Source organism: Diplotaxodon limnothrissa, linkage group LG23 (assembly GCF_057381915.1).
Source record: "Diplotaxodon limnothrissa isolate DT_005_m linkage group LG23, D_limnothrissa_male_GT1.1, whole genome shotgun sequence".
In the NCBI taxonomy this organism is placed as follows: domain Eukaryota; kingdom Metazoa; phylum Chordata; class Actinopteri; order Cichliformes; family Cichlidae; genus Diplotaxodon; species Diplotaxodon limnothrissa.
The window spans coordinates 108,556-125,870 of NC_140617.1; the positions used below are offsets into that span (position 1 = coordinate 108,556).

General features: G+C 43.4%; 1 protein-coding gene across 1 annotated transcript; it reads right to left on the reverse strand.

Moving 5' to 3' along the window:
• Nucleotides 1-66: 66 nt before the first annotated feature.
• On the reverse strand, nucleotides 67-16,095 carry LOC146607119 (guanine nucleotide-binding protein subunit beta-4). The gene is made up of 10 exons (XM_085348731.1): nucleotides 15,914-16,095; nucleotides 11,515-11,689; nucleotides 11,185-11,223; nucleotides 10,729-10,835; nucleotides 7,538-7,601; nucleotides 7,027-7,189; nucleotides 6,180-6,246; nucleotides 5,751-5,952; nucleotides 4,906-5,122; nucleotides 67-4,377 (listed from the first exon to the last, which is right to left on the reverse strand). Exons 2-10 carry the CDS (start codon nucleotides 11,569-11,571, stop codon nucleotides 4,271-4,273), a joined length of 1,023 nt encoding a protein of 340 aa, XP_085204857.1. The 5' UTR covers nucleotides 11,572-11,689; nucleotides 15,914-16,095; the 3' UTR covers nucleotides 67-4,270.
• Nucleotides 16,096-17,315: the final 1,220 nt, after the last annotated feature.

Consider the following 17,315-nt stretch of genomic DNA (forward strand, 5'->3'; position numbering starts at 1 on the left):
TTGTTTGCAAAGACCATCCATGTTTTCTTGGTTAAAAGCTTTTTATTGGTTACAATAATTCATGGCAACATATCAGTATCACCACGCCACTGTACAAATACAAAAAAAAAAAAAAAGGTCTGGTGTGAAAAAAAGACTATAAAAATTATTCCATAACAAGTGATTATAATTTCACACAATAGCACTGTAAGAGAATTATCATGGCACCAAGTCCCTGGTCTTTACTGGCTTAAAACATAATAAATAAAAATCAAACGAAGGAAGTTTCAGAACAGTAAGTCAAAGTAGATTTGAAGGGCAGTGCATTTTCTTGTGACCATGCGGTGGCGGCGGTGGTCCTGTAATGCTAATGGGGAATACTTTTTTCCTCCGATGAGCGACTTTCAGAAACAACTTTTCCATTTTCTGATGAACTTGCACGGCCTTTGCCAAAAATACTGCGAACGCGTGCAGCAATGACGTTTGCAAGCCTGCTCTGAGGTTCAACATCTGCACTGCATGCGCCAAAGCTGCTGAAAAACAACAGCGTGCAGTCAAGTCTACTTCAATAATGAACACACTGCGGTTTTTGGTACTTTTGGACTCTAAAAGTATCAAATAAGGACATCACGTAGGGCTGCGGGGATGGAAAAGACTTCAGGTAAATACAACAGTTAGATGAAGTCAAGCACCTGTATTTGTTTGTTTTTTTTGACTGAAGAATTTCCTGCTCTACTTGCATGAGCGAACGGCACAGGCACATAAAAGGATTACTGTTCCCGGGTTCCAGCTGCTAATAGTGCTGAATTACAGAGCGACACGATGGTTGTCTGCTAAGTCACTGTCAGTAATGCAGACAACACCCCCCCCCCCCACACACACACACACACACTCCCTTCCTTTTAAGCTGTTAAGGGCTGAGGTGTTTTTTTTTTTTCACAGCTAATGTTGGCAAATGAAAGTGAAAAAACTAAAGGAACAGCTCAACATTGTGGGAAAGGTGTCTACTCACTTCCTGGCACGGGGACTCGCACGCTAAGATGGCAGAGATGGATCCTATTTATTCTTTAAAAGCGCCGAAAGGAAGGCAAAATCTCACAACAATATTTAGAGGCTGCATATTTCTGTACAGTCATCGTTTGCCTCTCTAGGAAACCCTGCCTTTCATTATTCTTCATTGTGTGGATCTCAGAATAAAGCGCTATGGCTGAATGCAGCTCAGGTAGTATGAATACGAGTCCATTTAATCTTGAAGTTGTTTCTGTTTTTACAGGAAAAATGTTGAGAAAAGTGTTTTTCCTCATTAAGAGAAGCACTTTTAATTGTGACAAAGGCCGTTATGAAGCTGAACACAAACACGCAGCATCTAGTTACTGTCAGGCATCACAGACAATGCACCTCTACCAGTTTACAGACTCAGCTGCTCAGAGTCACACTAGATTAATAAATAAAGTCTAATTTGTACATTTTGGTCACGTTATGCTAATGACACACGAGTGTCAAGTAATTAACCCACGATCGTGCAGTTTGAAGGCCACACTCTTATCACAAACACCAGGATGGAGGCTTTGGATGTTCCTGGTGATGAATTGGCTGTTTAACCCTGATGCATCACGTCTGATATGTGTGGTTTTGTGAGTTTGAGACTTGCACATCGTTACTGTGAATTTTTCCCAGTGAAAGAAATGTCTCAATACATTTTTAAGCAATAAATTGGAAAAACAAACCCATTCATGTATTATGTTGTCTGGTTTCTGTGACAGTCTGAATATTAGTTTGTATTTACAGTGGCATCCAGTGACATTTTAATTAACTTTAATATTCTGATACGACTGCAAGAAAGCACATTTCCTAAAATTTCATACTGCTTCTTTAAATTCAAGCTGAGGACCCGTGAACACCTTATGTCCACCGACCTGAATAGAAAAATGAGCTCTGTCAGCACTCTGGGAAAACTCATCGTCCTCTCCTCATCATCACCATCACATGTAAGCAGCCGCCCTGTTTGATCATCAAACACCAGACTGGATTTAAAATCAGACGCTGAGGTGACTTTTGATTTGATGGAGGAAGAGGAGGAGGCTGCCACTGGAGTACAGTGAGCTAACGTGTAGTTTTCAGTTCACAGCTCAAGGTCTGTGGGTAACTTTGGCACCAGTCTAACACTTGGATCTATACGTTATCCACAAACGTCATCAGATTACACCCCACACACACCTCACAAAGATATTCTCAGGTTCAAAAACTAGAACTGCTTTTTAACATTTGCTGAAAAAGGACTTTCATGATGCAAAGCTGTGACGAAGCAGCGGGTCAGTAGACTGACACGGGGGCAAACGGGCATCTCACACATACTACAAACTGATCTGCAGTAGTAATATTAGAAAGCAGAGTTGTATAAAAGGTGCTGCTGAGCACTCGTTCTAAGCCGTCTGTGGTGTTGCGGTGGGTTTTCTGCAGGCACGCCTTCGTTTTGTAGTGTTCTACGGGGAAAACGTTCTTATTGATCAGCGCCTAAACAGGAAGCGTGAGAGAAAAACATTACGGTAGCTGAAGCTAGTTTAACCTCCGATTATGAATGATATCGTAAGGCAGAATGGAGACACGATAGCTCCACATCCACAGGTGCACCAACCCTCGTTATCCAGCCGTGCGGCTCAATGTTTACATCTATAAATAGGCACCTGAGACAGCTGATGGATAGGTCCAACTCACACACGTCACATGTGTGAGTGTTTAAAGCCTTTTAAGGAGCTGAGAATAATGGAAGATGCACGATAAGAAAATACTTAAATCAGAATTACCACGTCTATGTGTAAATAAGTCACGTGTGCTCGACGGTTTAACATTTGTACTACAGTTCATGAGTGCTTTTCTAGCTCTCTACTAAGTGTACATTTCACTTGCCATATGTAACAGTTCATAATGTTTCTGTTGAAAACAGTGAAAGTGTTAAACCCTTAAAAATGTGTAGTTTTGTTTTTTCTTCTTGTTACAGGCCTGTGGTGGCACTGCTGTGACTTTGGGAGTGGCTGCCATGGTTCCAGTCACACACCTTGTTAATGACAAACAACCCATCCTTCATTGAAAAGAAACGTCACGGTGAGCTGTGGAAGTCATCCCTCCTTCTGATGGACTCACTAATGTCCTTGGCGGTCCTGACATGAAGCTCCTCCTTTAAAAGGCCGCTCGGGGATAAGGTGTCCACTTGCAGCGCAAGGACACCGGCGTCATTTGAAGGGCGGTGCGTGATCTCAGATTGCGTAGGCCGCACGAAACAGGGATGCAACGACCTCCTTCAATCCTATCATTGCGACCGAAGCGGCCCCCTGAGCATCCACAGTCTACTCAAGCAGGGCCTCGGATAAAATAAAGTTTTCTATCTGAGTCTACAATTCACCAGTTTCTACGTTGGGGTTAAAGCTGGATCCAGACTTAAACCACAGCACTCCAATCACTTCCTTCCAAAATAAAAGACTGGTGGGAACGCTGGGATTCAGGCTTTTTTTGTTGGTTTTTGTTCTTTTTTTAAAAAGAGAGCGATCACAGCCATCATTGACATGAATGCAACATTTACAGGTACAGGGTGCATGAATGATGTCACCACCTGTAACCATGACACAGAGATACAGGTGAATAAGGTGAGTTTGATTTTTGGTTTAGGTGTCAGATCCTGTTTTCCTGCACGATGAATCGGTGCCACTAAATCAACGGGAAAATTTGGAAACATTACACTGCTTTGTATCCGTTTAAACTCCCACACGATTTGGCATCTTGTTGCATTACATGAGTATGTCCATTCAAAATAAAATACAATATCAAAAATGATATTTATAAAAAAAAAAAAACAACTCAAGGGCTGGAAATAATCTAAAAAAATATATACATACACATTATATATGCATATATGATGCATATATACACACACAATGCTATACATATATATGTATATACTGTCTTTATATATAAATGTACATGTTAGACACCGATGCTAATCGTGTTGTTAGTCATGGTAACACATACCTTTGGAAAATTATTCGTGTGAGGACCAAATCTTCTTTTCTGTAACATTTTTCCTGGACGCTCTGACTTCTGCTGCTGAGCAACAGCTCGGTGAACAAAACTAAACATCTGGTGCTTTCTCACAGGTCACCAGCAGAGATGATAACTGGGGGCTGAGTTAAGGAGAGTCAGCTAACACAGTGTGTGCACCCGCCCAGTGATGAGTTGGGATATGCCGGGTGGGGTTGTGGAGGGAGGAGGGGGTAGTTTTTGAGTATGACAGGCTCGTTTAATTCCAGATCCGGAGGAAACTGTCCCAGGAGCCGGTGGCCACAGCCATGCCGTCGCCCGTCACTCCTAAGCAGCTCACTCTGTTGTCGTGGCCCGCTAACACACCTGGAGGGTGAAAAACAAACCACAGTCACAGGTAGGGTCAAAACAAACCTCCATCCCACTGAGAATCGAGACTGCAGGTCAGCAGTGACTTTAAAACATCAGCTGTATAAGTGATGCAGGCCTTCATGATGTCTGTATTTATCAGCTCGTGTTTTACATCTGTTATCTCGTCGAAAACAAAAGTCCACTGGTTTCGCTGGTTTGAATTTAAATAAACACACTTCAGAAGAGTTGAATTCAGTTTGCGTGCATTTCCCTCACTTCATCTGAGTCCTTCAACTCTAAATAATACCACAACCTTAATGGGACCAGTCGGACCCTGCTGTTGAACAATAAGAAATCTGAAATGCTGTATTTGCACAAGCAGCAAGGTTCACTGACGTGCACGTCATTAGCTGACAGACGCCACCGATCGTTAAAAAGTCACATGGGCGTCTTCATGAACACAAACTGTTTACAGGAGCTGAATAAGTTCTTGACATTTGTCAGTAGTAGAGAACCCACAATCAGAGTTCAGGTGTGACTCACCTGCACGCTCGCCCTTCAGCGTGTCCCAGACGTTGCAGTTGAAGTCATCATAGCCGGCCAGGAGCAGGCGGCCGCTCTTGGAGAACGCCACGGAGGTGATGCCACAGATAATGTTGTCGTGGCTGTACGTCATCAGCTCCTGGTCTGCACGCAGATCAAACAGCCTGCAGGTGGCGTCATCAGAGCCCGTCCCAAAGGCATTCCCATTGGGGAAAAACTGTCGGGGGGGGGACATGGATCGCGCAGATAAGTGATGAATTGTACGTTTTCAGGGTTTTGTCTCTAAGGAAGTCGTTTCTATGACGATGCCTGTTTTACACTGCCAGGAAAAGATTATAATACAGGAAGCATGACAACCAACACACTGATGATTATTGTTGTCAAACACTGACGTCACTGCTCCTCCACAGGAAGGTGCTCAGCTTCAGTCTGTCACTCGCTCTGCTTTCATCATGCTGACATAAAGGCCGTGAACTTTAACCAGGCTTCACGTCGTCTTCAGGTTTTTAAAATGAGCCTTTTTCATTTGACTAAATGATAACTTTATTAATACATTTCAGTCAGACTTCACCCTCCACCCTCTTTGGCTGGGTGCTCTTCCTGCTCAACATTTGCTCCAGTATTATCCCGGTTCTCTGTCAGGCTACGGTGACAGCCGTTTGTTTGGAATAAACACAGGATCAGCCCACAATTTTCCTAGAAGTCTGCTACGCGGAAGCGCTCATAAAAAAGATAAACACCAGGTCACATTTACTTCTAAAATGCTGAGACATAATCAATCTGCAATAGTCTTTGTGATCGCCGACGCTCCCACGTCTCCTTGCGATTAAATCTCGGGTACTCACGCTGACGGCATTGATGTCAGACACGTGGCCGGTGAACGACTGCCTGCACATGCCGTCGCGGATGTCCCACAGCTTGGAAGTGGCGTCGCAGGCTCCCGACACAAAGGTCTTGTAGTCCGGGCTCAAAGACAAGCTCATCACATCGCCTGTATGGCCAGAGAAGCTTGTAGTTTGCTGGCCCGTCTCTATGTCCCACAATGCACTGCAACAAGGAAGCAGGAAAGACATATGAATTCTTTATGAAAAATATGCTTTATTAGACTTTCTCATTCATGGATCGTATTGCAATATCATCGCAGTGATCAAAGGCTCTGCACGCAGCTTTACAAACCTCCTGTGATGACAACATGCACGTTACGCAGCTCGTAAGAGCGTCCGCAGTCTACTGCGAAACATCACTGGAATATTTGAATGGTTTAAACTGCTCACCAGGTGGTGTCTCCAGAGCTGGTGAGTATCTGGTTATCATCCAAGAAACGGCAGCAGGACAAATAACCTGGAGGCAAACAGAAGGTTCCAGATGAGACGAGGACTCCTGTGTGCTCCCCACTCACACTGTGTACTTCCTCTCTCCTACTGTCAGCTCTTCCACATGTTTCACACTGGCTGTGCTTCCTAATGCAACCCTAAAGGGATTAATGTCTCCTCCTGAAATCAAACTGGGGAGGTGTGAGCCACTACACTGTAGAAAAGCCCTTATGGCCCCCGTCAGCCAGGACATGCAGGATCTACAGCTACAGTACAGAAGTCAGATTGGATTCAAATGTTTAATATGAAAACAGAATAAATAAATATAAGGGTCGCTGGTCTCTCCCTCCCCCAGACTCACCTGTCTAATCTTCACTCTCCGATAAAAGCAACAAATAATAAAAAAGAAAGAAATATGAAAGATCTTATTGAGGGTCTGTGAATTATGACAGAGTATCAGGGCCACATTAAGAAAAATATTATTCATTCTGAGAATAAAGTTGAAATGTGAAGATTGATGAATCAAACGACTGCACGCCAGCCTCTAAACCGGCTCATGTAGATGAGTTAGTGAGACGACTCAAACGTTTCGGATCAGTTCTGGTTTTCCTTCTGATCGCTGCAGCTTTCTGCAGAGCTCCCCAACATCCTCACACTTATCCCCACCCTGTGTTTACGAGCTAAAACACAAACGATGACTTTCTGAGACTCTGACGGACAGTTTCACTAACTTTTCCCCTTCATGTGGCTCTAGTGCTCGTTTGTAATTAACCGTCTGTATTTGTTTCTTGGCTGAGCGTGTGCTTACCTGTGTGTCCAGGTAGCTCTCTGGTGACGCGCACGTTGCCTTCGCGGGTCTTCAGGCTGTATATGGAGCAGATGTTGTCCAAACCTCCACAGGCCACGTAGTTTCCAGAAGGGGCGTAGGCGCACGTCATCACCCATGAAGAGCGCAGAGGGATGGCGTGCATCTGATTAAAAGGAAAGTGATTTCGTTATTAAATACAGTGAAAGCGCTTCATGTGGCGCCTTAGTTTGACTAAAAGCTTCAAGGCTGAGTTCAACTGATGAAAATTAGATCAAAACATTATTTTCACTTATAGGAACTTAAGTAAAAAGGAAATGAAAGGATGGATTCTTCTATTTCTTCATCTGGTGCTGTTGCAAACAAAATAAAATAAAGAAAGTAGAAGCCATAATTAACTGATGCATACGTGAGAGATGAGGGTCTGAAATCACTATTTTACGTTGCACTGGGTTGGATCTTAATGCAGGTGCAGTTGTAGATGTTACAAAAATCACAACAAAAATAATCAAACCTTATTTGTTGTGTAGCTGTCCCAGATGATTAGCTTCCCATCTTGTGATGCACTGACAAGTAACCTAAAAACGAGGTGAGAAGAGCAGCGTGACTCTGAGCTCGTGGTGAAAAGCCTACACGAGCTAAGCTGCATGCACCCAGTTTCATTAAAAGCAATGAGAGCCAGCCTTGCAAGTTACTGCGCTGCACTGTCAGCCTGGTTACAACGCTCTCACTTCTTCTCCCGCTGGAAGCCTCTTCGTCCCAGGTAATGTCCCACTCTGTGGAATATTTATTACCCCAGTTACATAAAAGTCTACTGTCGGGTGGGAAAGCGCTAGAAAGAAGCAGAGGTGGGGCGGCTAAATGTATCGGCAGCAAAAATAGCCCCGAGAAAAGGTGGAGTCAGAGATGGGTACGATAGGGCGAGATCTACAGATGGTGCAGATGCACAAACAGCTGGAACCCCTCCCTCCTATCCTGACTGGGTGTTTCCATCTCTCCGGGGACAGGAAGTAGCTTGTTGGTGCTGCGGTACAAATCAAGAGGAGAGCTATCATGCTCAAATGTCAGTAGCTGTATACAAAACAAACAGTGGCCACCTGCAGGGTCACCTGGAGGGTGCGAGGCACACCCAGGCACACATTCACACCTACACACCAACGAGGACACACCTGTGCATCTGAGCAGAACCTTCTAATGAAACTGCATCTTATGTTAATAAAAACTACTAACTACAAAAACAGAGACACTTATTAATCTGTATCTACCAACGTATTGCCTAAGGATTAGTGATGTGCATGCACACTCATGGTGACATTAACTGCTCCGTCTCAGTGCTCATAACTGCAGCAAACCGTTAAAAAGGCAGTTTGTAAGCTTGAATTCATCGAGCACTCAGTGCATGTAGCGACAGCTGAAGATTTCCTCACTGGTAAAATTTGAAATATATTAATTATTTTTAAAAATGTTCTGATTTTAGGAACTTACAAACTGCATCCTTAAGAAGATTATTAAATAAGCTGTGGTAGCTGCGATTACTATTGTGCTCACAGTAAAACGGTGCTCGTCCCATGTATGGTGGTATTAGTCATATTAATAGACAGGTAGCAGTAAAAACATGAACAGCAGTAGTGGTAGTAGTTTAGCCCCACACCTGGGACTGTCGTCACTGCACCAGTGCATTGCATTGGAAGACAGACACAAAGAAAGAGAGTGACACACACACACAAAGATACAATTTTTAACAGCAATAAATACGAGAGGTTGTGAACCTCACGACTGTAAATTCATTTTTGCTGTGCAGCACACTTTCACCTGGAGCTTGTGTTGGTCTACAAACTGTTAATAAATGTTGTATAAATGAAGCATCAACAGAGATTAACCCAGGATGTGACTGAGGATTTATGGTTATGACTGCTTTCTAAAGGTGTGTTCATATTTGATTTCAATAAAAAGCAGACCATCAGCCCCACAGGCAGACTCCATGTAGTCTGACCACGGTCATTCTGTTACTGACCAACCAGAACTCAAATTCAGTGCCAGCACTGCCAGCTAGAGACAAAGCAGATCAACTACTGCCAATTCAGAAAAGATGCCATCAGGCGAAGCAGCATCTCAGTGAATACAAGTCCAACATTCACTGCTCTGGACTCCTCCAGCAGAAAACAGCTGAGTGATTAATGTACGAATGCTCCAATACAACAAAAACCAAAGCCGTAGTAAGTAGAGATGGACCGATCCGATATTAAGTATCGGTATTGGTCCGATACAGACCTAAATTACTGGATCGGATATTGGAGAAAAATAAAAAATGTAATCCGATCCATTAAATATCACGAAAGCACCTCACAAAACTTGCAACGTGCCGTAACTCACCTCAGAACGTTAGCACTCGGAGCAGTATGCATCACGTGATAGAGCGGCTGTGGCATGCGGGACCTGTCGGTGGTCTGGATAGCATGTGGAGCTTCGCTAGCAACCCGGCATTTCATCTCCGACAAAGTTATCCCCGAGAGAAGTAAAGCAAGTGTGTAAGTCCATCTCTGAATGTTTGTAAAGCATTCCCACGTTAAGCTTAACAAGCGATATATGGAGCGACTGCCTCTTCTTGCTGCTACTTCAATCATGAAACTGCTTAATGATCAGCTGATCGGCTTTTCTGTCGCGAGTCCATCTCTCTGGTTTGTTTTTGGCCCACTTTGCACCAGAAAGAGGAAACCAGCGGCTGAACAACAGCAGCACGTTTAAGCTTGATCAGCTGTTGTTAGAATGTATTTAATATTACTTTCTACTCGAGGATCTTTTTCTACGTAGCTGACGCTGGTAACTGTGCAGGGGCGGATCTAGCAAAGTTTAGCCAGGGGGGCCGATAGGGCATGAACAGGGAAAAGGGGGCACAAAGACATACTTTTCTTTCTTATTCTCATTTAAAATGTCTAGCTTTTAATAAATAATTATCTGACACCCAAAGTTTTAATTTGATGCAAAATGAATAGAAGTCCATTACTGTATATAGTGACTATTAAGTCTAATATATATACCCTAGTAAGCTATAGTACTTTTTCCTTTGGGAAGGTACCATCTGTGCAGTCTGCAATTTTGTTGAAGAAAGATGTTGAATCTATTTAATATTTCTTGTAAAATAATTGATTTCTGTGCATTTTTTTTCACACTGCATCAAATTAAGGTTGATTACGTCGATTAAGCATCATGAGGTGGAGCGTGAGGGGTGGTTCCCTATTTTTTATTTATTTATTTTTGTTGCTGGGAGTTGGAACCCTATTAGTTAGGTTGCTTAATATTTACGCTAAGTACTCTTTAAAATACCAGAATAGGGAGGATGGTGTAGGTTTAAGTTTATTAGATTGATCAGTATTGCTGAACTATGAAATATTTTTTTTTGCATACAGGTATAACAGAATAGCTTTAGTGTAGTTGTTGTTTTAAACTTGAGTATGAACTTATACAAAATGCAGCAAGATATTTAAAAAACAGTTTTGTTGATTAAAAAACACTATATCGGATTCATATCGGTATCGGCAGATATCCAAATTTATGATATCGTATCGGACATAAAAAAGTGGTATCGTGCCATCTCTAGTAGTAAGCAGACGCTCAATGAAAGAGCAGAAAAAGAACATTGCTCGAGTGAATTTCACATCCTGGCTGCAGTTAATAATTCTGTTGTCTGTATAACCAGCACACTACCTGGAGTCACTCCCCCAGTGCATTGCATAGATCTTGGCCAGGTGGCCCCTGAGAGTGCGTCGCGTCCGCATCTGTATCCGGCCCACCGAGTCCAGACCAGCTGTGATCTGCCAAAACACAGGAAGAAGTGTCAGCGGTTACACTAGAAGGCTCACACACACTCATCAGTGGACACCAAAAACAGGCCATTATCTGTCGACGAGGCAGCGGGGCGAACGTTAGACGAGCTCACGCTGCTGCACGTCTGTGGGATATTTATATGGATCCAATGACAGCATGTGTAAATACTGACACACTGAGATCCCCGGTTTTTATTCTGATTTACATGAGATATAATTGATCAAATTTATGTAATTTTTCACACATTATTCACAAGTAACACGTGTGGCAAAAAGATCTACCAATGAACCGAATGGTAAATGCATTTATAGATATATAGTAACCTTAAACTCGTACCTGTGACAGAGTGGAGTCACTGCAGGCTTTTCTGGCATCCTGCAACGTAACAAAACGGGAAATGTTAGCGTATTCAACCACCACGTAGCAAACGGCTCATCAATGTGTTTAAACCTGCTGTGATTCACCGCCAGTCGCAGAGATGATCAAACAGCAATCACACAGACCGACTGATGTTTATTCAAGTGACGGTCTGACAAAAGTTACACACATCACAGTGTCGCTGCATGCAGTGAACACACAGAGGCGCACGTGTGATGTATGCACACACACAAAAACAACAACAACAACAATATAAACAAAAAAAGCACAAACAGCATGTCGTCGTACCCGAATCTGATTGCGTAGTTGCTCAGCTTCCTGTCGCAATTGTTCCAGCTCGCTCATTGTTTCGCTGATGGGCCACGCTCTGCTCCAAACACCGACTACGCTGGGAAAACACACGCATGCAAACTCACACGCACACACACACACACGCACTCACGCACACTTTACCAGCTGACGCCTGCAAGAAAGACAGAAGAAACACTTTTAGGTTGAAGGATGGGAAACAAACACAAGTATCCTGTTTGGGTTCACACCAAAGAAGAAGGTGCTGCAGAGGGTGGGGCCGGGCGGAGCTCCAAGGGTGGTCTGGCTCTTCAAACACCCTCCTCAGTCTGGTTCAAAAGGCCATCTGAGCCAGGCTCTGACCTTTACTGGCTCAATCAGCCTTTTGTGTTGCTGCATTGCACTGGCTGCTCCGCCCGCAGTCTGTGTTTTTGTGTTGAATGTGCTCTGTTGTGTACTGTGGGCAGATCTGGATTGTCTATTTGATAACATGTCCAAGTGGGGAAAGAAAGCATATATTTTTTAGTTTGTGTGTGAGTGTCTATCTAAATGTGTGTGTCAGGGTTAAGTGCGTCATCCCTTTGCAGATGCATGCGCACAAACATGCACGCGCACATGCCGGTTGCCACTTCCTTTACCTTGGGGAGTCTGAATGTGGGTCACAGAGCACTTACACACTCCTTGGAAATGTTTGGACAGCAACCCCCCCTCCACACGGCTCCAACATACCTCGCCCCGCCCCCTGACTTTCCACTCTGTTTCACAGTCCAGAAGACAAACTCAGGGAGATTACATTTTTAGTCCCGTTTTCTAAAATTCAACAGTTAAACCAAGTTCAGTCTTTCCTCTTCACAGGAAACAGTGCAGATATAACGAGGAGGATGTTTGTGTTTCAGCTTCAGTTTTGCAGATGCTTTAAAGCCGTGGTACACGAGGTAATTCATGAGCACAATCGTGGAAAAAAAGGCAGGTAAACAACATAAGATAATGATAAGATGTTTATACAGTTCAGATGACTTTTATCTCGACATCACTTGAGCTGGTTTTGGCCCGTTTTTCCACTGCACTGACACAACAGAGACCTCGACTGCTCGTCGTGGCCTTGGCTCAGCCAACGGGGTCTTTGACAGGCACTGCAACGCTCTCAGCGCTTCTCCAGCTGACGCAACCCCCACTAAGAAGGGTCTGGGCGTCAGCTCTCCAGTGATGTGCACCCACGCTATCACTGCTTTGGATCCACTACCCTGTACCTCTCTGCCACGTCACCATGTGCCTCTCGTGGAGGACCATAACACCCAGTTTGACCTTCTCCACCTCCTGGTTATGCTGGGAGATGACGTGAGAAATAATTCAGCTTCATAATGCTGACAGACAGAAGGATATCCAACCAGAATAAAACTGCAAGCACTGATTTATGGGAGTGTCACATGAATGTTCATATTCCAGTAGTGATTATTATTCATTCAGCAGCTAAAACAGAACACATGAAAGTGCTGTCGTAAGCACAAAGACAGGCAAAACACACGCTCATACAACATTTACGTGTAGTGACTTACAGTTGTGAAACTCGGGTCGTTTGTGTATGTGTGTATTTTTTCCCTCCACTTGTGTGATTTGAGTCATGCGTGCAGCCAGTGAGCTGGCCTACAAAGACCTAGATCATGGCCCAGGATCAGCCGCAACAAAAGCGGAGCTGTGTGTTGCAGCTGCCCATTGTTTAGTATGTGGTGCCAGTATAGCAGATAGGTCTGCTTGGCACCGCCGCCACATTTGGGGCCTCTGCGATAGGCCACGGGAGGCCACAATTGCTACTTCTCTGCACAACATCCAAGCACACAGCCCTCCGTGCATTCATTCATCTTGTTCAGCCTGGTGCTCCCAGTGGCCGACAGGACACCGCGGTGCCTAAACTGGGATAAAACATCTGCTGCCTGCTTCAAACTGTGGACATGTAAGACAGAAAGGCACTGGTGGAAATAATCACAAACGCTACATTTTATTTTGAAAACTGACCACAGGCATTTTCGGCTGCTCCCTTATTTCCCAAAGGATCAGGACAGCGGACAGATGTGCATCTTTGATCGTGCAAAGACTCCAGGCCTGGGCCCAGCACTAGCTGCTGATGCCCCGAGCCCGGGTGTGTCTCCTCCTGGTCTCATACCGCAGAGCTTTCACATTACAGGTGAATGTGTCACCTGGTAAATCACTGAGAATAATCTCAACAAACAGCTTAAGCATCACTCAGTGTTTGTGCACAAAATGTTTAGCTATAAAGCCAAAGTGACTTTTATCTAATAACTTCTCATTAACAGCAGCAATCAAATGTAAGGAGTAATGACTTAAGTACTGATCAATATAGTTCACAAAGTGTTTCACAAAGCATCAAATCATCAGGACAAAGAACATTTTAATTAAGACACGAGAAATCTATAAAATAAATAAAAACTACAATATATTAAAATGACATTTAGATTTGTTACAGTAACAGAAAAAACACACATGGCCTCAAAGCCTGCAGTATAATAATCTTTTTTTTTTTTTTTAAACTCACTGTTTTTAGTTTCTTTGAATGTTAATTAATAGTTTAATAGTTTGACTATGATACTGGCTGCTGTTGCTGCTTTTATGACTTAATCAATACTGCGAACCTGTCTGTGTTTATCATGTGTGAGGAATACAAACGTTATCTGAACTGTATCCAACTCCAAGACACATAAGTTCACTGCTCGCTCACTAAACTCTACATCCGTGTCAGACTGTTCAGTGTCTGCTCCTGCAGACACACAGACACAGTAGTTCATGTTAAGGCAGAACTACACCTAAGGACAGCATGGGAACTCCAAAGGCAAATCCTATGAGATCTGAATCAGAAAAATCCAACTGTGAGAACACACAGTGGTCTAGTTTGGTTAACAGAGCAGCAGCTTTAGGGGCACGGCAAAATAAAATGAGCAGGAGGTTTACCAACATCCAGGTGTGGACACACTTGGGCCTGCTGTGAGCACCTTATACCAGTGCTTACAGTAAGTTGTCCATATTATGACTTCTGAAATCATATCTTATACCTGTATACAGCACAAATCCTCTTATTATTAAAAAGAATGACTTACACCTTGTGATAAAATTTTAATTACTTGGAATCAATCAGTGCTCTAAACCAACGTTTTTCAGGCTCTTGTCTAGCGAGCACTCAAAGCACTTTATACAATATGCCTTGTTCACACAAGGTCTTTTTGCTTTGTCTAAGTGCTCTATCACCCTCAGATGAAGGCATCAATATCTGGGATCGAACCACCGAGCTTCCGATTACTAGATAAGATTGACTAGTATTAGATTTTTTGTTTGTTTGTCTTCAGCTGATGCCACGTGCTGGGTTATTTGTTAGAAAACACACCAAAAAGACAAAACGTGATTTGTAGTGAATGTGCACCTACTGAAATGAGTAGGAGGCAGCAGGGCAACTCCACAGGTGTGAACTTGTTCAGGTGACCTACAGACTATTCCAGACATCTAGAGAATGAAGCAAATATCTGAAAAATGTCCCGTATGGTGAGGCTTCCTGCAATAACTAGAGCACATATGAAACTGCACAGGAAATATGCGCCATGATTATGATTTCATTGCTTCCACACTTGTTCTGAAGTAGGTTAATGCTTAAATAAAATCCCCCCAAAGCGTCACACTGCTCTGGGTCAAAGCAGAGGCCCAAACCCGAGCATACTCAGTTTATAGTAGGACATGAACCTCTGCGAAACACCGAGCTGCGGACATTTGTGGTCATCCTTCCGATCATCTTATCGACCAATCAGCTAGCCGGTCTAGCTTTCCCCACATTTAAAAGCTTTTTGTTTAAACAGTGAAACACTTTACTATGCAAAGACCAAAAGCAAAATGTATTCCATTTTTACAAACGTGTAAAGACACTGAATACATCCGTGACACACGGACCAAAGAGCAGGAGCCAAACGGCGCGGCACCAGTTGATGCTCAGAGGAAGGCTGTCATGTATATTTAGTAGAAAAGGAAAAGAAAATCTACGCAGCCACATATGAGAGAACCAGATGTATGAAATGGAAATATCTGAACTGCTGTCTGCCCAGTGAAGGGTTTTGCCCCTACAGTTCCGCCTGACAGTGTGTAAAAGGCCGCGTTTGGTGAGCAGAGAAATTTCAACAACGTAAAGCTTTTAGCTTAGAGAAAGAAAACAGCGCAGCCCGGGAACAGTTATTTCAACACTGCTGCCTGGAGCGAACCAGCTAACGGCGGTTTTTGCATATCAGCCGAGCTCAATGTAAAACAAACAAAAACAGCCGCGACCAGAGCAGGAAATAGCGTTTGTAAAAGAAAAATAAAAAAAAAAACGCCACCAAAATATCAAGACTTGAGTGCACGTCCTCACCTGAAAACAGGCGGTTTGGGGCTCCGTCCGTCCTTCAGTCCGAGTCACACCGATCCGTTTTCACACGACAACCATGGCCACAGCTGTGAGGGAATCGCAAAGGGAGCCGTGCTAATTTTAAGCCCGTTTTAATCGGTTTAAATGGTCAGAAGCGAGCGCGACTCGTGTCGGATTTGACTAAAATTTTCACCAAGCAGGCTAATCACCACACCCATGAAAGTGGGAACATAGCAACAGCCTACGCTGAGGGGTGCCCGCTACATGACACATTCATATTCATGTTTCCTTGTTAATACAACAACTTGTAGTGTAACAATGTCGTACTAAATTAGTTATAATTACGTCAATAATCTCGAGGAATCATTAACAACACTTTAACTAGCTCTAAAAATATCTATAATGACTCGTACACCCTACGGGCGAAATGGTACCGTCTGGCAGCTCCCTCTACAAAAAGGAACCGAATGGGATACAGGAAACAAATATTAGACCTAAAAAGCCAGTCATTGTAGTGATTCAAACGACAGTCATCTAAGGTTTGCAAACTCCACCTTTGCCCTCTCATTCAAATACAAACTGAGTAAATAACGCAGACACTGCAGTAGAAGTGAAAGGTGAGGAGACTGCAGTGTTTTTAACAACTTCACGAATGTAGTCTGTCAACAGCAACAGTTGTGACCACATAGACTAGCGATGGCTGAGACGTGAAGGTACCTGCAGGTCTGCTGTAGAGCTTCGCACCGTGAAAGGCCAGACAAGAAATGAACCGATTAATCAAAATCAAAAATGAGTGGTAAGTGCAGCTCTAAAATGTGTATGACAAACATAGCTCGCTCTTCATCATCAAAGTAGCAGAAATATTTGTCTACTTTCTCTAGTCATCCTTTGGTTTCTTGACAGTTTAATGGATTTCGTTGCTTTACTATTCAGACAAATCTAATGAGTGAGTTAGAATTATAAATCTGTCTAAAACAAACTGAAATCCCTCAGGAGACAGCTGTGCCAAGTCTCACCCTGGCACACAGCAGTTGGCCTGCAGTGGGTTCATTGAAAACGATCTCTCTCCATTAGGACAGGATGAATATTTAATGGGGCCAATGAAAGGGAGCAGTGGGATAGGCTTTTCCATATCTCTGCACGAGCCATAATCAATGGAAAGGAGATGAAAGTTTTCCAGCGCCTGGTTTCCTTTCGGAGTTGCATGGGGGCAGATTAAGTCTAATTTAATTCATACACACAGCAGTAGTATGAGGATTAGGATTACCATGATAGCAGAGACATATGCCTTGGATGGTTTGCCATTAGTGCCAATGGGATTACATTTTCTTTATTTTACAGTGTTAATTTGCACAGCCTCGGAACAGGATATTATTCACAGTATGTTTTATTCATTAGCCTGTAT